At 45.8% G+C, this 27080-nt stretch overlaps 1 protein-coding gene across 4 annotated transcripts in view; it reads left to right on the forward strand.

The window, feature by feature from the left end:
* LOC129818649 (PDZ and LIM domain protein 5-like) overlaps nucleotides 1-27080 on the forward strand; it is a 74430-nt gene that overhangs the window by 43664 nt on the left and 3686 nt on the right. For 2 of the 4 annotated variants that reach the window (XM_055874753.1, XM_055874755.1), the window contains 6 exons: nucleotides 9762-9795; nucleotides 10150-10694; nucleotides 15587-15613; nucleotides 15957-16111; nucleotides 18298-18328; nucleotides 25270-25430. In XM_055874753.1, the coding sequence (XP_055730728.1) occupies nucleotides 9762-9795; nucleotides 10150-10694; nucleotides 15587-15613; nucleotides 15957-16111; nucleotides 18298-18328; nucleotides 25270-25430 (953 nt within the window). Of the gene's footprint in view, nucleotides 1-9761; nucleotides 9796-10149; nucleotides 10695-14142; nucleotides 14166-15586; nucleotides 15614-15956; nucleotides 16112-18297; nucleotides 18329-25269; nucleotides 25431-27080 lie in introns of all 4 variants that reach the window. The other 2 variants (XM_055874756.1, XM_055874754.1) reach the window with 2 other exon arrangements.

Raw genomic sequence — 27080 nt, forward strand, 5'->3', positions numbered from 1 at the left:
CTGTTGACTGATGTGATAAGAGTATTATGGATATTACCGTGACCGTGGCAATGCGCTAGGGTTGATTTAACGTGTGTCAAACCAGGCCATGTGATGTCATACTGTCGTGTTTGATATTCTGTGTGCAGAAAAAGGCACACATCAACATTCGTGAGTCATTGCTCTACGAATGAGTCTTGGGGAAAGCATGTTTAGCAAGGGGACAGATAATTGGGTTTAAAGTGTGATCCGATTTGTTGTGCTGCCATTGATCAAAGAAGGCTGTTCAGATCCGAGTTGATGAGAAGGGCTAATTTGAGTGAAGACAGACAGTAGAAATTAACCATTTTTTTTTTTTTTTTTTTTCCGACAGACAAACCAGTAGCAGCCACATTGCTGCTTAGGCTGTGGTTCATTCAAATGTCAACTGAAATTAGATGTTGAACTCATCATGGCTCTGCTCAAGGGGGAGCCTACAGCTGACTAAAGCTAAGAGGGAGTTCCTATGTAGTGCATACTGTAGTGCCTATAGCTTATACTACACTCTTCAAAAATGGTTCTTCGGCTGTCCCCGTAAGGTAGCCCTTTTTGGTTCCAGGTAGAGCCCTTTTTGGTTCCAGGTAGAGCCCTTTTTGGTTCCAGGTAGAGCCCTTTTTGGTTCCAGGTAGAGCCCTTTTTGGTTCCAGGTAGAGCCCTTTTTGGTTCCAGGTAGAGCCCTTTTTGGTTCCAGGTAGAGCCCTTTTTGGTTCCAGGTAGAGCCCTTTTTGGTTCCAGGTAGAGCCCTTTTTGGTTCCAGGTAGAGCCCTTTTTGGTTCCAGGTAGAGCCCTTTTTGGTTCCAGGTAGAGCCCTTTTTGGTTCCAGGTAGAGCCCTTTTTGGTTCCAGGTAGAGCCCTTTTTGGTTCCAGGTAGAGCCCTTTTTGGTTCCAGGTAGAGCCCTTTTTGGTTCCAGGTAGAGCCCTTTTTGGTTCCAGGTAGAGCCCTTTTTGGTTCCAGGTAGAGCCCTTTTTGGTTCCAGGTAGAGCCCTTTTTGGTTCCAGGTAGAGCCCTTTTTGGTTCCAGGTAGAGCCCTTTTTGGTTCCAGGTAGAGCCCTTTTTGGTTCCAGGTAGAGCCCTTTTTGGTTCCAGGTAGAGCCCTTTTTGGTTCCAGGTAGAGCCCTTTTTGGTTCCAGGTAGAGCCCTTTTTGGTTCCAGGTAGAGCCCTTTTTGGTTCCAGGTAGAGCCCTTTTTGGTTCCAGGTAGAGCCCTTTTGTGTAAAGGGTTCTACCTGGAACCAAAAATGGTTCTTCAAAGGGTTCTCCTATTGGGACAGCTGAAGAACCCTTTCCAGGTTCTACATAGCACCATTTTATTTATTTTTTAAATTCTAAGAGTGTAGTAGAGAACTCTTTTCATCCTATGCTGGAGAAACCACAACTTTATATGATTCATCAGTTCTTCTCTGCCAGGATTATTCTATCCATCACTCACCACCTCCCCTATGACACTGCTGCAGCTTACCAGTCTCCCCTGCAGTAACACCCCGTGAGCCACGGAGCAGCACATGCTAACTAGGGATGCTAGGCTACAATGCGGTTTTGATTAGTAGACTTTACGAGGTGATAGGGACTGGGTATCCAAGAAAGATTGAATGTCTTGGCCCACGCTAGCAGTTCATGTCCGTGTCTCAAGGGTTGGAAAAATAGTATTTCCACTTGTCAGCAAAGTGATGGAGAACATGCACAGACCTACTGTAGCCGTAGTATGACTGTGAGGGTAATTTTAGGTAAGCTACAGTAGGATTATGCATGATATACCCCTTAGATTGACTGGCTACGTTTGGAAACCACCCAATTAGCAGGTTTCTGCTGATGTTTAGAAATTCCTCAGAAAATAAAAACTGGTTTTCCATCCACGCTTGGGCCATTTAACAACTGAAAAGCATCTTCATAAGCACAAACTGGCCAATTGAGCCTAATGTGTGCTATGATTGTAATGACAACCAGTCACTTTACAACACATCTCTTTTCCTCTTTGCTTTTATGGAAATGTCTTCCTAGGTTAACACAGTGAGTTTTGCCAGGAGGGTATGGGAAAGAGCATGAGGAAACTGATGTTTCTTTGTCAAACACGGCTCCTTCTGAGAGTGTGGCTGCCGCACCTGAGTCCAAAGCCTCAAAAGACAAAAACAAAACGGGATGTCAAACTCAACAGATATTCTCTAAAGGTATGCAAGGCGGCTTCCCCAGTTTGAGAAAGCGAGAGAGAAAGAGACGTAGACAGAGAGAGTGAGAATCATTTCACAATTTGTCAACTTGAATCTCTGGGGCTGAGTTCTAACAGTGCCCAGGACTGTCAGTTCAGGCTGGCCTCTCACTCGCTCATCAGCTCACTGTAGCTCACAACACAGACCAGAGAAACAGGCATGCCCACTGGAGACTAAGTGGAATTGACATTTACCAACGTAAAAACAGAGTTGCAACATATCAAAGCACAGTGTCTTTTTCCTCTTTTTGGTTCACACACACATGTTCTTCTCTCCGTCTCTGCTTTCCTTGAGCTCAGATGTCAGTGAAATGTTAAAAAAGGAGACAAAATAGAAATACTGTTTTTGAGACTTCAATGGAGACCAATTTTTTTTGTCTGTCAATTGACTTATACTGGCCTGTGGGTAGTGTCCTTAGCCTTAGTGTCCTGTCCTCTCATCTAAAAAGTTGGATAGAGCCTCTCTTTTACATCTTAATGTCCAGAATGTTTGACTGCCCAATCAGCGTATCAGTTGTGTGTAAATCAATGGTGACCCCAAGGGTCAGGTACCACCACCTGCTGTGCTTATCTCATTTTCTTTCCCCTGCTGGTACAGCTTGTTCACAGACCGACAGGGTACAGTATAGTCAGGCCGGCTGTTTACATAGCAACCAGTCAACCATACGCTAGTTAGCTGCTCTGTTAGCAGGAGAGGAAGCCTAGCACCAGACCAGACGCACTCACAGATGGCCAGTGTTTCCTTGGTAGACTGAAACTCCTGTGTGAAGCGGGTTAGGGGTTAGGGGGTGAGGAAAAGGACATCGTGTAATACAGAGCTCATGCTTTTATGCCTAGGTGTGGCCAGATGTTGAGTGGAGAGGGTGAGAGGGGCCAGTCTGTTGGGGGTGTTAACTATTCTGGCCATGGTCCCAGTCTGAAATGGGACTAACTTGAATTGAGAAGCTTTTAGTCTTTGTACATATTAGCTGGCTATTTCTAGAAGTATTTATAAAAAAATAAAATAAAATAAAAATCTCTCCCGTTTCTCTTACATGGCCAGCATTTTCCTCTTTATCTTAAGTCATGTTGACCTGCATTTTAATGTTTTGGATTAAATAATGTTCCATAATGTTTCCAGCTGAGCGTGTTTGAGCATGAGGGAACTCCTACACGCCATAATAAACCTCATAATGTATATGGAGCATGTCATCTCATGCAATCATATTTAATTATTATGAAACCGTCTGTTTCTTTGCTGCGTATCTTTATTCCCCTGATGAGTAACCTGGTTTAGGCCTGGAAATGTCATCTTATGGGTATTTATCATTCTATTGCACAGTATCAGGTGTTCTAGTATCCAGTAAATGGACTGGTTGCGCTGCTGTGGGACCCAGGGTAGCTTTGGCGCGGAACAGGTTCTGGGCAATGGATGGGAATACTCTCCCTTCCAGCGGATTAGAAGCATCTTACATTAAATTGCATGGACTGATCCAGAATGGGGAAATTGTTCCAGATTACCTTTTTAGTATGGGATAAATGATCCTAGTCTTGTCTGTGTGTGTGTGCGCCTTTTGGTATGAATTATCCTGTCCTCAGAGTTTACCACTCCTTGGCCTGCTGTCATTCAGGGGGAACAGATTGATGCGGGATTGTCTGGGAGAGACATTATGAAACATCTGCTTGTGTGTGTTTTTGTGCAGGTTTCTAAGTGTTTGTGTGTGCATATGGTGGAAGGAGGAGTGTGTGCTGGGACTTGGGGTCTTCTCATTCTTATGGTGTCATTATTTGACTGTTCACGTACCTCACCCCTGCACAGCACGTGCATGCTGCTATGGAGCGCTGGGGGTTAGTCATCACACACATCGTACGAGTGAGACTGACAATAGCAACAGGCTGTCCCGTTGCAAATGTTAACGGGCTTTCACAATAAAAACGAACCCCTTCCATCTTCACCTCTCCTGTCTTTCTATACGATTAGAGCGCTCTCTCTCCTTGCTGCCCCTAGAGAACATCTTTAACATCGCTCGCTCACACTGACTCACCTCTCGCTCTCTCGCTCTCTCGCTCTCTCGCTCTCTCTCGCTCTCTCTCGCTCTCTCTCGCTCTCTCTCGCTCTCTCTCGCTCTCTCTCGCTCTCTCTCGCTCTCTCTCGCTCTCTCTCGCTCTCTCTCGCTCTCTCTCGCTCTCTCTCGCTCTCTCTCGCTCTCTCTCGCTCTCTCTCGCTCTCTCTCGCTCTCTCTCGCTCTCTCTCGCTCTCTCTCGCTCTCTCTCGCTCTCTCTCGCTCTCTCTCGCTCTCTCTCGCTCTCTCTCGCTCTCTCTCGCTCTCTCTCGCTCTCTCTCTCTCTCTCGCTCTCTCTCTCTCTCTTATTTATATATATATATCCATGCCTTCAGTACTCCCTGTCTCCTCTCCCACTTGTGATTAATGAGGCTGTGTCAGAATTCCTGTTTCCCTGGTCATTCCCGTCGCTGTACGAGGGAGAAGCAGGAGTGCAAGGAACATTGAGCGTTGAAAGCTTTGTGCCCCTGACAGCCGCGTGAGTTACACCAGGGGCCTGGTTCGGCCCCCAGGCCCCACTAGCTGGCCAGCCATAGATGGACTTAGCAGAGCAGAGAAACAACTTTCCCACATCCATCCATCTCCCTTTGTTTTAATCCCCCAACCAGTTTTTTACGTAAAGCTAAGCCCCATGTCGACCGCTTAACATCCACATCTCACACTGAAAGTGACACAGGAACTATTTGAATAACAATGAAATGACAGTTAAGTAGTTTACATACAAATGTTATTTGTATGTAGATTAATGGCAAAGACATCCATGATTGGGGTGGACTACTGCCAATCTCTACTGCTATGTAAGGGTTAAGGACTTTCAATGGAATAATTGTTTACCCAGATAGTAGTCTATTTGGCAGTGCTGTAGAACAATCTCCAGAACATCTCTGATAATGACTTTTTATACAGTGTAGATGTGAGGCAGTTCATGAGTGAGTAGTCCTTAAAATGTCATCATGTAATTCTCGCCTGGATATCAGGCTGCAATACACACAGTAGTGTGTGTCATGTTGTGTCCTGGTGCTGAGAGAGCTGGGCCTTGCGTTAGCAGTCTCTCCATCACTCAGTCAGATGCCATGTGCCAGACTGTTGCTCTTGGCTAAGACAGACAAGAGGGGGAAATATGTCTGTCTACTTTGCCCTCAGGCCCGTTCTTCCAGACTCCTTATTCTGCAATAGTGTGTTTCAGTTTTCTACCAGCCTGTTTATTCACATGCCTCCCTCTCCCCCTCTCTCTCATACTTAGCCTGCAAAGCACAGAGCGCCATACTAAACTACATTAGCTTCAGTAGTATGTAAAGGACATGTTGTCTAAATCCCACCATTATGACTAAGCTAATGTGACCTTGACAGACAGAACTGTGTTCAAGTGAGTTGAACAGGAATGCAGGCAGGCTGAAGAAGGCTCTCTACGTGAGCAGGAAGGGGACAACTAAGGGCCTTCTCTGTCTGACTACAACCATGCTCCTCTCAGCAGGGGGAAGTCATTCCTATGGACAATATACAGGACAGAATTTATATTGTGGTTATGTGCTATATCAGACAAAATTGGATCATACACCTTTTGAATTGAACAGGAATTTGTTTAATATTCAATGGTTGTTTTTCTCAGTGAGCTATTGACTTTTGAGGCCTACGTGACACAACTTTCAAAGGATAGCCCTCGAAGATTTGATTCAGTAGACAGACTTTCGTATTTTCTGGGAAGGATCCCCATCAATCAGAAATGCGTGCCTTCTTGATCCATATCATCTGTCATCTGACTTTCTGGATTACATATATCATCAATCCGTGTAGCTGGCTCATATATACTGAGATGACGTATAGGTTAGAGATGATCACCCTGTTAAATGGAGAACAATGCAGGACATTTAAAACGTGTAGTGTATTTGAGGTTTAGAGGTCACATTTCCTGTACCCTGCAGGATGATTTTCCTGCTGTAGCAAACTGGCTCAAATTAAGATCCTACATCTGTATGTGTATCATGAATCAATTGAGGTCCAGGACAACAGCTGGATGGTTCAATCTGAACCAGTCAGTGTCCCCCGGCCCTACCCCCAGACCAGACTACACTGCCCTGCTACTCCGTTTCCCCCTTTTCTCCCGCACACAGCTGTCAAATTACACACACACACACTGTCCATCAGTCTGAACAGCACAGCACGCGATCTGGCTAGAGAGAGAGGACAGAGGGGAGAGGGCTGAACAGATGTTCCCAGGACCACCCTGGCCTGTGTTTGTTCAGTTAGCTCTGGGAACAGAGACACAGAGAGCGGGGCCTCCCCCAGACCCAATGATGGCAGATGCACAGTGTTATGGAGTCTATCTTGTTTGTAATGGCACAGGTTGTTTGGATTTAGCCCAATCCCCATTCTTTACTGGACGGTTTGCCTGGGCCTTTGTGAGTGTGCTGCTTTCCTGAAGTGTATACAATAGTACAAGTACATTGGAGAATATGCTCATATGTGCATTGGAAAATATTTACCTGCAAGTGTGGGTCCAGTACTTTTCAAGATATGAATTCCATCAACGTGTGGCAGGGTGGGCCTCGATAATCACCCAGTGAGCACGCTATTGGTCGGTCAGACCCTGTTAGAAAAAGGAACTGTGTCCTCAACTCTTCCTAAAATGGCTCAATGTGACCGACAGAATGCCAGAGAACAGAGAACATGCCCCTCAATGTGACCGACAGAATGCCAGAGAACAGAGAACATGCCCCTCAATGTGACCGACAGAATGCCAGAGAACAGAGAACATGCCCCTCAATGTGACCGACAGAATGCCAGAGAACAGAGAACATGCCCCTCAATGTGACCGACAGAATGCCAGAGAACAGAGAACATGCCCCTCAATGTGACCGACAGAATGCCAGAGAACAGAGAACATGCCCCTCAATGTGACCGACAGAATGCCAGAGAACAGAGAACATGCCCCTCAATGTGACGGACAGAATGCCAGAGAACAGAGAACATGCCCCTCAATGTGACCGACAGAATGCCAGAGAACAGAGAACATGCCTCATGTTCTGGAAGAGACTATTCTGTCCTGCTTAGTCACTGTCTTTATGGGGAAAAGGGACACATTGTCTGGGCCTCCGAGGCTGTCAGACAGAGGCTCAGGACACCGTTGTTTCTGAAGCCAGATGATGGGCTGGGGCAGGAACTTTATTCAGAATTGCATTAATGAGAGCACACGAACCAGACGGATTCTAGACTGACTGTGTCCAGCAGACGGAGGTCATGAATAGCCCATGCCATGGATGAAGGGCAAGAAACAGCTGGAGGGGAGAGGGAGTGTTTTCTTGGAATGGTGCGTTGCATACTTGATGTGCATTTAGTCGTTTCCTTCATTAGGCTACGTTCTTTGGTGTTTGCGACTGTCTCTGCTCCTCAGAGTGAAAGAATAGGGAAGGAATATACAGAATATACTATTTTTGTGGAAAGAGACCAGAGGGTTGATGGTTTACGTCCTGGTAACCACTTCCTCTGAATAGTCTGTTTGTTTTGCAGCAGTATGGACAACAGGACACCCTCCTCTTCCTGAGGCGATAAAAGTCCTGCAGCTGGTTTGATCATGAGTATAAATCTGAGGTCTTCTACACTGTTCCGGCCTGTAGCCCTGTACACAGAGGTAGAGACTCACACACGGAGGGGAGATATACATAGTGCTTGTTGTGCCTTGGGCTGCTGCTCTGTCTGTGGTGGCCACCAAATAGAGGATAGCTTTGTTGGGCAGAGTTTTTTTAAATTTATTTTTTATATAGATCTCAAGTGCAGGACAAGCCAGAGGCTTTAGTGTGGTGGGGTGGCTCTCTGTGAGGCGTACTGACAGGATACAGACAGAGGACTCTGAAAATACTGGCATGTGGGGATCCTGGGTTTTTCCAATACGTCAAGCTCCAAGTACTGCGTCCATTGTCTATTCTTATGACTGAACAGCTGAGGATTTGGCCATATGTTCAAAACTTTACTTTGTGGCCCAGAGGATAGTATACTGACTACTCCTTCCACTATTCTTTAACACAGCGGAATGTACAGTAGGAAGCTCTGAAGCAGGGATGGATATGGATACAGTCACTCCTATACAGCAGGTCACAGACCTGACTGCCTCATATTAAGTGGACTTGTAGTTTTCGGTAGCTAGCTAACACATGCATTGTGGGGCTGATGTAAAGAGGCTCTTATCTGGCCTCATTTGAAAAACGAATCTCAGTCAATTATATCTCAGGAGGTGCAGCCATATTGATAATCCAGAGCTCGCTGACCCCCGCTTTGAAATCCAAGCGCGCATGAGTGGATGATTTGAGTGAAATTAGGATCCACGGTAAATCTAGCCGACGTTAGGGAAACATACCAGAGTAATAGAGCATAATATGTTTTCCCACATGTCTCTACCGCCATGCTGCTCTATGGCTGGCTGACTCTGTGGCATTGAGCTAGGGGCCAAATAGAGGCAGGCCTGTAAGGGAGCCAGCAGCAGTCTTTGATAGTGTGTGTGTAATCTTTATATTGGCTCTATTTACAGGTTTTTCTCTGGTGTGGTTTTCTCCCCCCGGAGTTTTCCTTTACTCATCGCCACCTGTTTTCTCTCCCGTTCTCCCTGCCTCACCTCTCTCTGTCTACCTCTCGCTCTAAATCCATTTATCCCTCTCCCCTCTCTCGAAGTCTGACAAATGGTTTATTTATTTATCGGTCCCAGTCTTACCTTCGTGGACCTAGAGTTGTTGTGACATCTGGTTGTCAGGGAGACTCTGGTGTATCATTATACAATAACTAGTGTTTCACTGAAGCAATAAGGCACGAGGTTTATAAATAGATTTAGACCATGGCATTGTTGAATACTCGCTTCTGATTGGCTTGAAGTATTACGGTGTAATTCAATGGCTGTAGTTCTTACATGTTCTGTGTTTGAGCTGCTATTGAAAGCAAAAGTCGAATTGAAAACATTATTGGCATTGAATTTGATTTTCATAATAGCAAGCTAGGACTGATGGTTTGGTTGGCTAAACTAGCAAGTCTGTTTGTTTACTCATTTGGTAAATGTGTTAAATTATAGTCATGGTATAAAAGGGGTAATCAACTCGGGGCTCTATACGTTCTCTGGAAAATAATGCACCTCTGTGGAAGGTAGCGCGTCGTGGTACACCTTCTACGTCATTATTTTCTATAGAACGTATAGCCCCTCATTGATTATCCCTTACATACAAATCTGATTAATTGGCCATAAACAGTACTGTTGTGCATGCTTTTTACCTTGATGTTAGATAAAAAGGGTTCCAAAAGGTTTCTTTGACTGTCCCCATAGGAGAACCCTTTTTGGTTCCAGGTAGAACCCTCCATGGAAAGGGTTGTACCTGGAACCAAATGGGTTCTACCTGGAACCAAAAAAGGATATTCAAATGGTTCTCCTATTGGGACAGCCGAAGAACCCTTTTCTTCTAAGCGTGTCCAGATAGAAGAACAGATGTGCAGTTTTCTCATTATGTTTTCTGTCTTCACAGAGCTTCCAGTGTCCCCAAGGCTGATGCACCAAAGGTAAGTACACTCCAGTGAATCACTTAAAGTCAAATTAATTAGTTATGATTATAATCCTTTCATCTTGAGTATTACTTTTTAGTGGTGTATTGACACCAGGATCATTTGTTAAATCATATGTGCTCAGGAGTTCATCAATATGTTTGCGCATGCTCACTGTACCCTTCTGAGACGATGGTACACCACATTTTGGTTGGCTGTTAGGGACATTATGCAAAGCTTGTGAAGGTGCCACCCTCATGGATAGCCCTAAGGCGCATACCAATGTTCTGGGGAGCATGGCCCCTGCATGAGTTTGCTGTGTGATGTGCAGTGTGTGAGTTGTGCATGTGTGCCCCACCCACCCTCTTTTAGAACGAACCGCTGGAGATAATTAAGCCTGTGCCAATCACCTACCCAGCCCCGCCATCCACATTCACCAGCCCCTCCCCCCAACCCGGTGCTGCCTACAATAAGACGGCCCGCCCCTTTGGCGGGGGCAGCAGTGTGGGTGTGGTCACTTCCTCCCTGACTGCCCCAAAAGTGGCCTCAATCCCTTCTGCATCGTCTGCTTTCACCCCCGCTGCCCCCTCCTCCCAGCAGGCCCAGCCTCCCTTCCCACTAGGCAGCCACTCCCGTTCTCCAGCCCCACCCATCGCAGCCCAACCCAGCTCAGCCCCACCCACCCGACCCAGCTCTGGCCGTTCCCCCTTCACCACCCCCTCCTCGTCCTCGTCCTCCTCCCCGGCCAGAGTGACAGCCCCCTCCTCCAATCCTGGTGCTCCGCAGTCCTCTTGCTATAACACGCCCATCAACCTGTACTCCAACTCCAACGCCTGTGAGGTGGCCATAGGACAGAGGCGGGGCCTGTTGGAAGCCCAGGGTGTGGTAGTCGACCAGATCAAAGAACAGTTCAACGGGTGAGTAGCACTAACCTCACCCCACCCCTCACCTCGTCTCCTCTCCTTTCTCTTCTCTCCTGTTACTTTCTTTCTTTGAAACAACTCTTGCTTCCTTTGACTTTCCAAGAGGCTCAAGGTGGGTAGGTAGGTGGTTTGTACAGTAAGTTCACTTGAAGGTATTACCCTGCACCACATTGTGTTTATTTAGCTCAAAATAACAACATGGCTATTCTAGATGTGACCACTTAGACTGGTGTAGTGCAGCAGCAAGAAGGCGGTAATGGGACATGAACATGTTTCGGTCGCACATCCCATAAATCATGTGTATTGTTGCCGGGTCAACAGATACTTGTGGTTCACTCCACTACCTGTCTGGATGTTGTTTGAAGCCACAAGGGTTAAGTGCCCTGCTCAAGTGCACATCGACAGATTTTTCACCTAGTTGGCTCTGGGATTCAAAACAGCGACCTTTGGGTTACTGGCACAACGCTCTGAACCGCGAGGCTACCTGCCACTGTACAAACACAGTCTCGTTTGTAGAGCAACATGGATGGTGCCTGTAGAGCAACATGGATGGGGCCTGTAGAGCAACATGGATGGGGCCTGTAGAGCAACATGGATGGGGCCTGTAGAGCAACATGGATGGGGCCTGTAGAGCAACATGGATGGGGCCTGTAGAGCAACATGGATGGGGCCTGTAGAGCAACATGGATGGGGCCTGTAGAGCAACATGGATGGGGCCTGTAGAGCAACATGGATGGGGCCTGTAGAGCAACATGGATGGGGCCTGTAGAGCAACATGGATGGGGCCTGTAGAGCAACATGGATGGGGCCTGTAGAGCAACATGGATGGGGCCTGTAGAGCAACACGGATGGGGCCTGTAGAGCAACACGGATGGTGCCTGTAGAGCAACACGGATGGTGCCTGTAGAGCAACACGGATGGTGCCTGTAGAGCAACACGGATGGTGCCTGTAGAGCAACACGGATGGTGCCTGTAGAGCAACACGGATGGTGCCTGTAGAGCAACACGGATGGTGCCTGTAGAGCAACACGGATGGTGCCTGTAGAGCAACACGGATGGTGCCTGTAGAGCAACACGGATGGTGCCTGTAGAGCAACACGGATGGTGCCTGTAGAGCAACACGGATGGTGCCTGTAGAGCAACACGGATGGTGCCTGTAGAGCAACACGGATGGTGCCTGTAGAGCAACACGGATGGTGCCTGTAGAGCAACACGGATGGTGCCTGTAGAGCAACACGGATGGTGCCTGTAGAGCAACACGGATGGTGCCTGTAGAGCAACACGGATGGTGCCTGTACCCCCAACTCTGTAAACGGCCACAATAGAGAAAAATAGTAACGGCATCTTTTTGTAGGCGCAAACTCCGCCAGGGTTCGTTGGACAAAGCCTATGGAGAAATGAATGGAGTTTCTGTAGGGTTTTTGGATGAGCGCTGAAAATAAGGTCTGTGGTAAACACAGGTTTAGGAGATCTGACACGTTCTGTTCTATGAGACCCTCTTCATCAGCTAACGTCACTTTTTGACGCAAAAAAAAGGGCTTCATAATTCATAAAGGTCATGCTATTATCTCATAGAACAAAACGCATCAGATCTCCTGAGCCTGTGTTAACCGCAGAACTTATTTTTGACGTTTATCCCAAAACTCTCTTCTTTCTCCATTCATTTTCCCCATAGGAATGGCTGAACAAACCAGAGCTAACTTATTTCCGGCGTTTAGGACTGCAAGCTGGCGAGCTCTGAGTGCAGCAGCACATCTTGTCTCATGTTAAAGGGAACTGGAAACAGAAGACAAAGGCAGCAGCAGAACGACAACATGTGAAAGTCACTCCTGCTACCACCCAGCCCGCCTCTCTCTAATTGATAGTAAAGTGAATAGCCTTGCCAAACACCCAGTATTCCTGCTACCACCCAGCCCGCCTCTCTCTAATTGATAGTAAAGTGAATAGCCTTGCCAAACACCCAGTATTCCTGCTACCACCCAGCCCGCCTCTCTCTAATTGATAGTAAAGTGAATAGCCTTGCCAAACACCCAGTATTCCTGCTACCACCCAGCCCGCCTCTCTCTAATTGATAGTAAAGTGAATAGCCTTGCCAAACACCCAGTATTCCTGCTACCACCCAGCCCGCCTCTCTCTAATTGATAGTAAAGTGAATAGCCTTGCCAAACACCCAGTATTCCTGCTACCACCCAGCCCGCCTCTCTCTAATTGATAGTAAAGTGAATAGCCTTGCCAAACACCCAGTATTCCTGCTCTCAGTCTGCCTGACATATTGTTGTTCTGTCGACTCAGACGCCTGTTTCTAAAAGCCTGGCATTCTGGAAGCTTTGAGGCTGGAGAAGCTCTACTGGGATGGTTCTCAGGCCAGATGTATTTACAAAACCTCCGAATAGTAAAAACACATGTGTTTTTGACTAGTCTACCAATGTAGTCCACTGATGCAAATGTAATTAGTTATGTTTCGCAGCTGAATATAAGCGAGACTTCATGCCACATACCTGTAGGCTCTTTGGTTGTCATCTCAGTCTTTACTGCATACTCTACTTACGGTCTCTGTAGTTATTATTTCACCTTCCTCCTGTCCGAACCCCCTGGACTACTCTGTCTGCTTCTGATTGGCTTGAAGGGCATTCTAGAGCATGTGTTATTTCCCTATAACGCGCAGTATATTTGCACGGTAGAATTCAATGGCTACATGTTCTGTGTTTGAGCTGCTATTGAAAGTAAAAGTCGAATTGAAAACCTTATTGGCATTGAATTTGATTTTCATAATAGTAAGCTAGGACTGATGGTTTGGTTGGCTAAACTAGCAAGTCTGTTTGTTTACGCATTTGGTAAATGTGTTAAATTATAGTCATGGTATAAAAGGGGTAATCAACTCGGGGCTCTATACGTTCTCTGGAAAATAATGCACCTCTGTGGAAGGTAGCGCGTCGTGGTACACCTTCTACGTCATTATTTTCTATAGAACGTATAGCCCCTCATTGATTATCCCTTACATACAAATCTGATTAATTGGCCATAAACAGTACTGTTATGCATGTTTTTTACCTTGATGTTAGATAAAAAAGGGTTCCAAAAGGTTTCTTTGGCTGTCCCCATAGGAGAACCCTTTTGGGTTCCAGGTAGAACCCTTGTTGGTTCCAGGTAGAACCAAAAATGGATCTTCAAAATAGTTCTCCTATGGGGACAGCCGAAGAACCCTATTAGGTTCCTTTTCTTCTAAGCGTGTACAGATGATGTTTTCTGTCTACAGGTTACAGGTATAGTAGCAGCATGTGTGTTCAGCTGGAACCTGTGTGTGTTTCTCTGGGTGTCTGCTTGCACCTCGTCTCAGAATGGTCCATGTGTTTTTAGGACCCAGTTGGATCAATGCTCTTTCTCTTTTCCTGCTTCCTTTACTTTGCTTCATCCTCTTCTTCTTCATTTGTTCTTTCCTCAGGAGGACGAGGAGGAAGAGACCAAGTTAGTGTTCTAACAGTAGCAGTGACACAGTCTGCTAGCTCTAACTGTGGGATGATGCGATTATCAGTGCTTTACTGCAGCACATGACTGCAGCGCAATAAGAATAGTACAGTGGGCATGCTGGCTCCTTTCTGCCATAACCCTCATAAACCTCACTCATACTCATGTACTTATACTGTTACACCCTCATCTCAGAGCACAAAACAACCTACAAAGCCACCCTGTAAATAACCCACAGCCATAAGCCGTAATAAGCCTTGTGATCCAGTTCATTCTGTTCATTCATGCTCTATGTGCCATGGCATCCCGGTTCGGTTCACTTGGAAAAGTAGTGTATTTACACCCGCGTGCGTTGGAAATGCTGTTCCATTTATAGTGCACTGCTTTTGACCAGAGCCCCATAGGCACTTTAAAGGGAATAGGGTGCCATTTTATGCTGCGTCCCCACCAGGCCCATCCCCAGACTGCAACTCAGAGCCCTGTAGGCTGACCTGTCACCACTCAGCGGGGCTGCTGCACCCTGTCCCTGCATCTGTCCCCCTCCGTCTGTCCGGCTGCCACCGTGTCACTCTGTTTACCCAAGGCCACTTATTAATTACCAGACAGCTATTCCACTGTGGTTCTAGGAATAGATCCGTCACAATCTGACCCCTGACCTCCCATCACTTAGAATACACTCACTGACACGCAATAGACTAGAACACATGCCGGAGAGCTCACACGCAGAACACTCCGATATATTCACACTTGACTGGCCTCAAGTGCATAAATGCTTTTGTAGCTAATGTAATACAGACACCTTGAGATGAGTGTCTAAACATGATTTAATTCAAGACAGGAATACAAAAAATGCATCTGTTCTGGTCCTGAGCTCACTGTAATGTGAGGCCCAGTGGTTCCCCCTTGTGGTGAGATGTGGTACTTTCACCCTTATAACTATATTATGCAGTTATATTTAATAGTTTTCCGTCAATTCCCCAAAATCCGAACTCCATCACTGTTTCTTCAGCTGATCAATAATCCATAAAGCATATTCCTGCTAGTACTAAAAGCATGATGCCATGCTATAATATGAGTGTCTATGAGTTAACGCCATGTATGTGGGCTGAATCATGTCATGTCACCTTCATAGGGGTTTTGGAGGTGATCATTACAGTTGGAAATGATAGCTATCTGTGTCATTGTAGCTGACTGCTGCTCTGCTATTTCTAGTGTAGCTGCTGTTTCTGCCAGTGGACCTCAGGGCATTCTTAAGTATAGCCTGTAGTACTGCAGCAATGCTCACACTTTACATCCAAATAGTTTTCGCACCTTGGAAGTACAATATTCAGTTTTTCCTCCCAATCTTTTCTAGTTTCTGATTCTTCTCCTTCTATTATCCTATTTTCCTTTCTTACTTCCCTCTCAATTTCCGTGTGCAGAGTCCCCCCAAAGACTGCCCCTAGGAGGTACGGTAAATGGGAAGTCTAGGCAGTGGCCACTTCACTGAGTGAATGTGTGTACGTTTGTCTTGTCTGAGTCTACCTGTAGTATACACTGGGAGTGAGAGGGTGTTTTGTCTGTACCTGTGTGTGAGAGATTTGTTTTGCACTTGTGTTATCCTACTGAATGAAAAAGATTAATGAATGAATGAATTTAATAAATTAATCTGAGTAATTACTTAATGAACAAAGTCATTATTAAAAGTGATTTTTATGAATGGTGAATGCTAATAGTAATTGGAAGTAGATGATGATGATGATGATGATGATGATGATGATACTTATTTATTCTCTGTGTGTGTGGTCTCAGGAACCGAGTTGAACCTGAGGTGAACCATGCCTCACCACTCAGTGAGGCCAGTAAGAAGCGCATGATCGAGGACACAGAGGACTGGCATCCTCGCACCGGCACCTCCCAGTCCAGGTCCTTCAGAATCCTGGCTCAGATCACTGGCACAGAGAACGGTGGGTACCCCCTGGCACCTTCCCCCAATACCCTGATGCATAATGACACCCTAGTTACTTTATGTTGTGTACCCTGGCACCCTCATACCCAGGCCAGAACACATGCAGCACCACCAATACCTTGACACAGTGGTATTAGAAAGTAGATATGTATTATAGCTAGATCATTGTGTTCTTACAGTAACCCTTCTGAAGTGACGATTTGGCCTTTGCCTTTTCCCCTAATGGAAAGGTTACATAAGTAGACTGTAGTATAGATTACAACAGTGCTGCATGCTAGTCCCTGTGGCGCAGGTCTGTCTCTGTGCTCTGGTCCCCCTGACGCAGCTCTGTCTCTGAGCCTCAGCAACCATCTCTGTCATCATCCCAGCCCTGTGTGTGTGTTGGACATGCTCTGCTAATATAAGCTGACATGGAGCTGACAAGGAACAGTGGATTAGATGTCCCTCTCTACTCCAGACAGAGGCTGAGGTTACCAATGCAGCGCTGAATATGTTTACGGCTGTTGATATTATGCAAATGGTGCTGGAGAGTGGTTTGTACAGCTGTGGAGAGTGGTTTGTACAGCTGTGGAGAGTGGTTTGTACAGCTGTGGAGAGTGGTTTGTACAGCTGTGGAGAGTGGTTTGTACAGCTGTGGAGAGTGGTTTGTACAGCTGTGGAGAGTGGTTTGTACAGCTGTGGAGAGTGGTTTGTACAGCTGTAGATGTGGAGAGTGGTTTGTTCAGCTGTAGATGTGGAGAGTGGTTTGTACAGCTGTGGAGAGTGGTTTGTACAGCTGTGGAGAGTGGTTTGTACAGCTGTGGAGAGTGGTTTGTACAGCTGTGGAGAGTGGTTTGTACAGCTGTGGAGAGTGGTTTGTACAGCTGTGGAGAGTGGTTTGTACAGCTGTGGAGAGTGGTTTGTTCAGCTGTGGAGAGTGGTTTGTTCAGCTGTAGATGTGGAGAGTGGTTTGTTCAGCTGTGGAGAGTGGTTTGTTCAGCTGTGGAGAGTGGTTTGTTCAGCTGTGGAGAGTGGTTTGTACAGCTGTGGAGAGTGGTTTGTACAGCTGTGGAGAGTGGTTTGTTCAGCTGTGGAGAGTGGTTTGTTCAGCTGTGGAGAGTGGTTTGTTCAGCTGTGGAGAGTGGTTTGTTCAGCTGTGGAGAGTGGTTTGTTCAGCTGTGGAGAGTGGTTTGTTCAGCTGTGGAGAGTGGTTTGTTCAGCTGTGGAGAGTGGTTTGTTCAGCTGTAGATGTGGAGAGTGGTTTGTTCAGCTGTAGATGTGGAGAGTGGTTTGTTCAGCTGTGGAGAGTGGTTTGTTCAGCTGTGGAGAGTGGTTTGTACAGCTGTGGAGAGTGGTTTGTACAGCTGTGGAGAGTGGTTTGTACAGCTGTGGAGAGTGGTTTGTACAGCTGTGGAGAGTGGTTTGTTCAGCTGTGGAGAGTGGTTTGTTCAGCTGTGGAGAGTGGTTTGTTCAGCTGTGGAGAGTGGTTTGTTCAGCTGTAGATGTGGAGAGTGGTTTGTTCAGCTGTGGAGAGTGGTTTGTTCAGCTGTGGAGAGTGGTTTGTACAGCTGTGGAGAGTGGTTTGTACAGCTGTGGAGAGTGGTTTGTACAGCTGTGGAGAGTGGTTTGTACAGCTGTGGAGAGTGGTTTGTACAGCTGTGGAGAGTGGTTTGTACAGCTGTGGAGAGTGGTTTGTACAGCTGTGGAGAGTGGTTTGTACAGCTGTGGAGAGTGGTTTGTACAGCTGTGGAGAGTGGTTTGTACAGCTGTGGAGAGTGGTTTGTACAGCTGTGGAGAGTGGTTTGTACAGCTGTGGAGAGTGGTTTGTACAGCTGTGGAGAGTGGTTTGTACAGCTGTGGAGAGTGGTTTGTACAGCTGTAGATGTGGAGAGTGGTTTGTACAGCTGTAGATGTGGAGAGTGGTTTGTAGGTCCCACCAGGACTGAGTTCAACTGGCATGGCGGGACTATGTCTCTGCCATCTGATATTGAGCCCAATCATCCAGCCCTCCCGTGGAGTAGAGCTATTTGAGGTGCACCCTTGGCCAACTTTTTAATTTTTTGGGGCATTTAAAAAGCAGTATAACCCCTCTCTTTTTGGCTGGTCACCCCATCAGTTATTTTCTATTACAAGACACACGTCTACACGCACATGTCACAATCTCTGCATTGATGTTCATAAGTTTCTTTGCTCCTCTGTTGACAGACCAAGCCCAGGAGAACAGCACTGGAAAGAAGTGAGTAGTTGATTGGTCGGTCTGCTCCGACGTGATCTGGTTGTGTTTTCCTGGCGTGTGAGTGTTATGCTGTTGTAACTATGTTGGGGTGACGTCTCATCCTGCATGTCACAGGAGCTTCTCCTTATTGGGATTCTGTGTTTAGCCCATTGCTTCCTGGTCCATGAGACGCTTAGTTTCAAGCTTCATTACAGGAAGCCACATCAGAGGATGCCCACTGTGGAGGAAACCCTAGTAAAAACATCTCCAGCTGGGTCGGCCAAACCCTCAGCGCCCTCTGAAAGCTGGGGATTGTCAGTTCTGTGTTCTGAACGGGGGGTTCATCTTCATCTGCAGTAAACACTCGTTGCTGCTGTCCCAACCTAAGCACGGGACAATTAGCATGTCACGTTGGGGTTGTGGGTAATGAAGTGGGACTATGCGTAATAAGGGACTGCCAGGAGGAGGCACTCGCTCTCTCCTTCTCAGAGGCATGTGGTTAACAGCACACTCCCAAACACAGAGCTCCTATCAAGAGACATCAAGTCTCTTGCTAATCTTACTGCTTTATTTATTTGACCTGTATTTCCTCAATTTCCCAGTATTTTCCGTACATTTCTTGTGTGTTTACTTGTTTCTTACAATTTCTTTCTTAACCTTTCTTTCCTGTCTGCTCTCCTGTGTCCTCTCCTTTCTCTCTCCTTCCCTACCTCCCTCTCCTCTCCTGCCCTGTGCCGTTGGGTGTGTTAGGGTGAACAAACCGGACCCAGAGGTTGTGGGACAACTGTACAACAAGCTGAGAGACTGGCACCACGGTGTTTCAGCACGCACGCTCAACGTGCAGTAGACTGTGTTTCTCACTAAGATAATCGTGTACTATTTGTAACCTCTACCTGCCTGTGTTTGATTTATTTCAATATGCCCGTAGTTGTCTCCCTGTGTGTGCAGTGGATATCAGCCTACCGACATGTAGGCAGAGTCCATTATATTTCACATTATACCTACCATTATCACGTACACTTGTATAGTTACAGGTATTAGTTAGTGCATTATTTAAGTGTGTGTGAGACTCACTTAAGTTACCTTGCCTTATTTTACTACTTACACTATATATGCAAAAGTATGTGGACACCCCTTCAAATTAGAGGATTCGGCTATTTCAGCCACATCCGTTGCTGGCAGGTGTATAAAATCGAGCCAACCGCCATGCAATGTCTATAGACAAACATTGGCAGTAGAATGGCCTTATTGATGAGCTCAGTGACTTTCAACGTGGCACTGTCATAGGATGCCACCTTTCCAACAAGTCAGTTCATCAAATTTCTGCCCTGCTAGAGCTGCCCCAGTCAACTTTAAGTGCTGTTATTGTGAAGTGGAAACGTCTAGGAGCAACAATGGCTCAGCCGCGATGTGGTAGGCCACACAAGTTCACAGAACAGGAACGCCGAGTGCTGAAGCGCGTAGCACGTAAAAATCGAGTTCCAAACTGCCTCTGGAAGCAACGTCAGCACAAAAACTGTTCGTTGGGAGCTTCATGAAATGGGTTTCCCTGGCCGAGCAGCCGCACACAAGCCTAAGATCACCATGTGCAATGCCAAGCGTCGGCTGGAGTGGTGTAAAACTTACTGTCATTGGACTCTGGAGCAGTGGAAACACGTTCTCTGGAGTGATGAATCACGCTTCACCATCTGGCAGTCTGACGGACATATCAGGGTTTGGCGGATGCCAGTAGAACGCTACCCCCCCCCCCCCCCCCCAATGCATAGTGCCAACTAAAGTTTGGTGGAGGAGGAATGATGGTCTTGGGCTGTTTTTCATGGACTAGGCCACTTAGTTCCAGTGAAGGGATATCTTAATGCTACAACATACAATGACATTCTAGACAATTCTGTGCTTACAACTTTGTGGCAACAGTTTGTGGAAGGACCTTTCCTATTTCGGCATGACCATGCCCACGTGCATAAAGCGAGGTCCATACAGAAATGGTTTGTCGAGATCGGTGTGGAAGAACTCCATCGAACACCTTTGGGATGAATTGGAACACCGACTGAGAGCCAGGCCTAATCGCCCAACATCAGTGCCCGACCTCACTAATGCTCTTGTGACTGAATGGAAGCAAGTCCCTGCAGCAATGTTCCAACATCTAGTGGAAAGCCTTCCCAGAAGAGTGGAAGCTGTTATAAGCAGCAAAGGGAGGACCAACATCTTAATGCCCATGATTTTTGAATGAGATGTTCGACGAGCAGGTGTCCACATACTTATGGTCATGTAGTGTAAGTACAGGTAACTGCCAAAATAAAGGAAACACCAACATAGTGTCTTAATAGTGCATTGGGCCACCACGAGCCACAACAGCTTTAATGCACATTGACATAGATTCTACAAGTGTCTGGAACTCTATTGGAGGGATGCCACACCATTCTTCCACGAGAAATTCCATCATTTGGTGTTTTGTTGATGGTGGAAAATGCTGTCTCAGGCGTAGGGCTGGGCGATATGGCCAAAATGTCATATACAGTATTTTTCACATTTTCTGACAGTATTTAATGTTTTTGAATAATAAGAGGAGTTAATGTGCTTTATGAGTGGTGTGTGAACCAACGGTGGTAACACATACATTCTAAGTGATTTTAATGGGTCTTTCTCCATTCAAATCGTTTTATACTGTTCAATTCAACCCAACATTTTTTTTCTCTGCATTTCCATACATTTCTGCATTTCCTACACTCATTTGAGATAATTTCCTTCGCTGCCACGTAGGGCTGCAAAAAAACAAGGCCTTATTTTTTGCCAAATGTTGCAATTTGAATTCTGATTTAGATCAAAACACTTAGGTGAACTATTGGAATGAAGGAAATAGAATGATTATTCTAATTCTATAGTTAGAATATAAAAGTGAGCACTTTGAATACACTGTTTGACATGACAGTGAATGAAAATGCCAGGGAGGAGTTATTGTGACAGGATAGGAACCAAAGTGATGGTCAGTGTTTCCTAGGGGACCCTATAATCTCTGGCTACTGTACATTACATGTCTCTTCATATAGCCAACATATTCATGCTTTGCATATTCCTTTTTGACTTAGAAGATACTGTTGCACAGACAATGTGCTGATTTAGGCCTACTTCATCACTGGTGTAAGTCTTTATCAGCTAGCTACGTTTGCTCTGACTCAGTACATTTATTAGCTCGCTAATAAGTACCCAGCGGAATAGCCATTTAGCGGCTAAGGCAATTTAGCTAAAACTTGATAAGAAAAGACTAAATTGCTGTTTGCAGATGTAAGAAACACAAACTAATTGTGCAATTATAGAGCGCTTGTAGATTTATATTAAGAAGCATTGCATGTGCTGCATTGACCATGCAGACTGAACGCAAGTGTCTTGAGTGACGGGGGGCGGGGTTAAGTCTGTGGAACGCGGCATGAAGAAAGAGCTGAGAGGGATTACTCAAGTAGCAGTGTAAACTATAAAAATGGACGTTGCACATCACATTTAACAAACCAAAGATTAAAATACCGTTATAGAATGTAAAGTAAAAACCCAAACCGGTCCGTGCATCAATACCCGTATATAGTGAAATACAGTATACCGCCCAGCCCTACCGCTCATCAAACCATTCAGTGCCCACTCGTGCCGTGTGGATTGGGGCATTGTCATCCTAAAGGGGATTAGCAGTGGCGTGCCTGGGGCCTGGGCCTTCAGTGAGGTACTACACAGTCCCACCCGAATGAATCCACCTCTTATTACCATCATTATGATGCCATGGCTCTAGACACTATACATTTAGACAGAAACGCTGGGCCTGGGGCCTGGGCCTTCAGTGAGGTACTAGACAGTCCCACCCGAATTAATCCACCTCATTATGATGCCATGGCTCTAGACACTATACATTTAGACAAACGCAGTATAACCAGGCGTTGCGTCACCTTGAAATTGACATTTTTGGGTAAACAGTGTTTACCCAAAAACATGACACATTCAATGAGTCTTTTCAATATTTCCCTTCACCTTTTCATTGTGCAGCTCCGTTGCCCTGCGCGCTTGTTCGTTGAGCTGTAGATCCACTCCGGTGTCCCCAAAAGTTTTCAAAAGCACCATTGCTTGTAAGTGCCCAGCCGTACTTTGGTGTCTCGTTGCTGCCTTGGTTAGACAACTCAAGTTTGCAAAGCCAGTGTGGCTCCAAACACCAAATCGATCACTTGCAAATAATAGGCATTCCCAGCAGTACAGTTTGCAGTGCTTCTCGGAGCCATAGCGCTCGTAGTTGGAACTTTGAAAGTGGCGAGCGAACGAACCCCTTTCCCGCCTGTGACAGGCTTTGTAGCGTCGGCGTCGGGCGACCTCTCCTTACAATGTCTAACTTTTCTTGAAAAGTTCGTCTTGAGAATGGCGTTATAATTATATCCTCGACCAAATCGATATCTTCTCCTCCTTCTGCCATTGTGGGTTGAAAAAACAGCTTAGTAGTAAGCAAATTAATTTGTTTATCAAATTCAGTTTCCTAGATCTGCATAGACCTGCCCATAGGACCTGCCTCTCAATATTGGTAATCCAATCAAAAGACGTGCACGCACTACGCCTGCTAGCTGGCTCCTGTGTAACACTGGAGCCAGCCAGCAGGCGTACAATAGCCAACTCTAAAGCTGATTGGTTGACACTAAATTTTCATTTCCATTCACTATAAGCTACAAGCGCCCGCACTGTTGATTCTGAAGGCCTGAGGGCAGATTTTAGACCCCTGGCAACACATGATGGCTGAATATGATTGGATAAAAGATCTAACATAAAGACCAGCCCTCCAAATCTCAACCTGGGGATGGAAGCAGTGCAACCAAGAGGAAAGCTATGAAATGAAGAGTATAACTCTTACTCTGGGGAATAATTGAATACATATTTGTGGGAAAATATATTTAAAAATATATATATATTCTGATGATGTTTAGGCCAGCAGAGAAGGCCTTGCTGGCCCTGACGGCCCACCACTGGGGATTAGCCATGGTAGCCAAAATAGTGGCCTGCCCAGAATTTTTATTCATGACCCTAAGCATGATGGGATGTTAATTGCTTAATTAACTGCTTTCAATATACTTTGTATCCCTCATTCACTCGTGTTTCCATTATTTTGTCAGGTACCTGTATACCGTATGTGTCTGCATGAGATGGCTTGTGTCTGTAATATACTATGATTGATTGAATTTGATTTATCAACGTAGTATAGGTTTGTTTTAGTTTTGTGTGTCTATTCAGTGAAGTCTCTGTCTTTTCTGACATCACCAGGTCTCCAACTTAGTTCTCTACCTTTCCTTCTACATGACTATCTTTGTATTTTATCTTCATTTTGTTTCATTTTCTTCACTAACCATAGTTATGCTTGAATCTAAATAAAGTTATATCCTTTATTTCCTGTCCCCTTCCCTCTTCTTCCGATTTTCTCCTGGGAAGTATCTTAACACTTTATCTACTAGCTAATAGACTGAGGCGTACTTATCCAATGGCTAACGAGCAGTTTATTCAAAGGACACAGGAAGCTCCTAAGAGCTTAGCTCCCGAGTGGCACAGCGGTCTAAGGCACTATGTCAGTGCAAGAGGTCGTCACTACAGTCCCTGGTCGAATCCAGGCTGTATCAAATCCGGACGTGAATGGGAGTCCCATGGGGCGGCGCACAATTATCCCAGCGTCGTTCGGGGTAGGCCGTCATTGTAAATAAGAATTTGTTCTTAACTGACTTGCCTAGTTAAATAAAGGTAAAATACAGTACAGTTAGTTCTCTACTTGAGCTAGTAGCAATTTATATGTATCACCAGTAGAGGGCAGTGTTGTCAAGGCACATTTTTAAATACAGTGTAGCTGACAAACATTCATAGAACTGGATATGACCTGGAGAAAGTCAGACTCCGTTCTTTTCCTAAGGGCAAGTGCTTCTCACCTGGGATTTTAACCAGCTTCCTTTTGTAAACAGCTGGGATGATACCTTGATACGCTGAACACAAGTACAGACCTAACCATCATGGCTCAAGCACTAAAGACGAGCATTATTTATAGAACCATCAATATGTCATCGACGACAACATTGCAGAGACAGAAAGACCAGCAAAATAGGCAGCAGGCCACTGTTATGAGCAGCTCCACTGCATACAACATTTCACAGATAGAGAGGATGGAGAGGAGGAGAGGGAGAGAGAGACGGTGCCAACACTAATTGTTTTCCTGTTTACTTATTGCTGTGCCATCTGGACACTGGGCTGTATCATGTATCCTTATTGGATCAATCTGGCCATGGTTTTCATCAGACACAGCTTTTAATCCAATCAACTCTCCCCATAATTGGCCTGATTGGTTGAGTGTGTCACTGAACTTCCTGCTAATTGATTGTGCCTGGTTAGTGCCTCTGCTGGATATGACTCAATCGTGCCTATCATAATTAGCCTGGTTTTATGTCTTCAAAACAGCCCTTCCGATGCACTTGTATTTCCAACAACTATTTTGCTATTTTTGGGTGTGGTCTGCACATAATTTCACCTTAAACATGTTCTCGAACAGGAGGAGAACCACATGCTTTATATTGGAGTTAGGTGTGGAGAGAGTTCAGCTATAGCAGAAGACAGTGAAGTCTATAGTTTGAGGTTTTAGGGAAGCGTGTTGTGATAGAATGTGATTCCAACAGCTGAGATGTGTTCTGAGTCCTGGATGGAACGCCTACTGTACTGTAACCATGGCTGAGGTTGCCATAACAAACCGGGCCTGAGGATGAGACGGACAGGCATCAGTTTGCACAGCCTGGCCATGTGGATAGTCATGAGTAAACACCAGACCTTAAGAACTTCATCGCTACTGGGTTTATGAGCCAAATACTATAAAGTGAAAACATTTCTCTATGATTGTGTGTGTGTGTGTGTGTGCGGTTGTGTTTGTGGGTGACTGTATGTTTCAGTGAAACAATGACCTTTCTGTTCTCCAGAGAGGTTGTTGAGGATGCCCTGCCCAGTGCTCACGTCACATCAGTGAAGACCATGACCAAAGTCCCAGGAGCCCCCAGGAACGGTACCGGTGTCCCCCCACCCACCTTCAAGACCCCCTCTGCCCAGATCAAACCCTCCTGGCCAGCTGGAGCTTCAGCAGGTAATCTTACACACCCTGACACTACCCCTACTGTCTTCCTCTCGCTGTCGCTCCAGAGGATTCTGTGGTTAGTTTCACTCACGTCTTGTTCTCGCTTCTGTTATTGAGTGTGTCCTGCTGTTAAGAAAAGACTAGATCTATACTACAAGCTTAGGTTTACTGCAGCCTTTTTGAACAGAAATGGCAGAAATGCAAATCATGTATTTTATTTATGGAAGTTATGAGAGCTCTACCCTTTACACAAATATTTTTTAGGAGAAGAATGCTGATATAGATAAATGCTTGTATAGCATGTGGTGTCTTCATTAACCCCTTGGCATTTTTCCTTGACTCAGACAGGCAACCGTGGTGTCTATCTCAAGGTGACATCTGTAGTAGTTCATTTTGACCTACAGGGGGCAGACGCCTGCTGTTACTGTAAAACCTGAATATTAATCAGTGCTTTGATTAGAGCAACATAATGCCTCTTACACACGGCTCTTCATCGTAATGCCTCTGTTACACACGGCTCTTCATCGTAATGCCTCTGTTACACACGGCTCTTCATCGTAATGCCTCTGTTACACACGGCTCTTCAACGTAATGCCTCTTACACACACGGCTCTTCAACGTAATGCCTCTTACACACACGGCTCTTCAACGTAATGCCTCTGTTACACACGGCTCTTCATCGTAATGCCTCTGTTACACACGGCTCTTCAACGTAATGCCTCTTACACACACGGCTCTTCATCGTAATGCCTCTTACACACAAGGCTCTTCAACGTAATGCCTCTGTTACACACGGCTCTTCAACGTAATGCCTCTGTTACACACGGCTCTTGAACATTACGAGCTCTATAAAACGTGTGGTATTCAGCTAATGGGCTCAAATTATTGCCTCTTTTTTCCACGATTCCGGAGTTAAATAGATTGTGTGAAATTGAGAATTATATATTAGATGTTCTGCTCTTTAAACAGGAGATTCAGTGTATGTGAGGACTGTAGCTGCCTTGGAGTAAATATTTGCCCGACGGGCCTTGAGTTGGGGAGTCATTACTAAGATGACTAAGACTGCAGTATGCTATATATGTGTATATATACAGGGCCTAAACAGAACTGTGTGAGGCTAGAGAGGTCCTGTGCTTGCTTACCCACTGGCTCCTCGCGGGGACATCTTAAGTGAGAGCTGTTGAAAGGGGGTGTATACGCCACCACAGGCACCTCTCTGTTAGATATAGTATGTATCAGATTAACGCTTACTTGACCTTGTGTTCACAAACATATACCTCATACTGACCGTGTGGAACCAGGCCAGATGTATGCTGTATTAGGTATGATTCTACCATTCCCCCTGCTAGTGCTAACACATTATTGAGTGTGAAAAACATGTAATGTTTTTCATGGCGATTTTCATAGCAGCAGGCAGGACATGATTTGTGTTGTTGTTTGTGTGTGTGTGCGAGAGAGGGAGGGGGGGGGGGGGGTGTTGTGTCAGAGCCATCTGTGTAAAATCCAGCCAGCATAGATTCCAGAGCGGATACATCTCCCAGATGTTTATCAGCCAGAGATGTGTGGCCATGACTCATCTATCCAGCCTACATCCCTCTCCCCTCACCATGCCCCCCTGTCACTGTGCCATCCAAGAACATGTCCCCTAAGCCCTTGGAC

The sequence above is a fragment of the Salvelinus fontinalis genome, chromosome 21, assembly GCF_029448725.1.
Source record: "Salvelinus fontinalis isolate EN_2023a chromosome 21, ASM2944872v1, whole genome shotgun sequence".
Lineage (NCBI taxonomy): Eukaryota > Metazoa > Chordata > Actinopteri > Salmoniformes > Salmonidae > Salvelinus > Salvelinus fontinalis.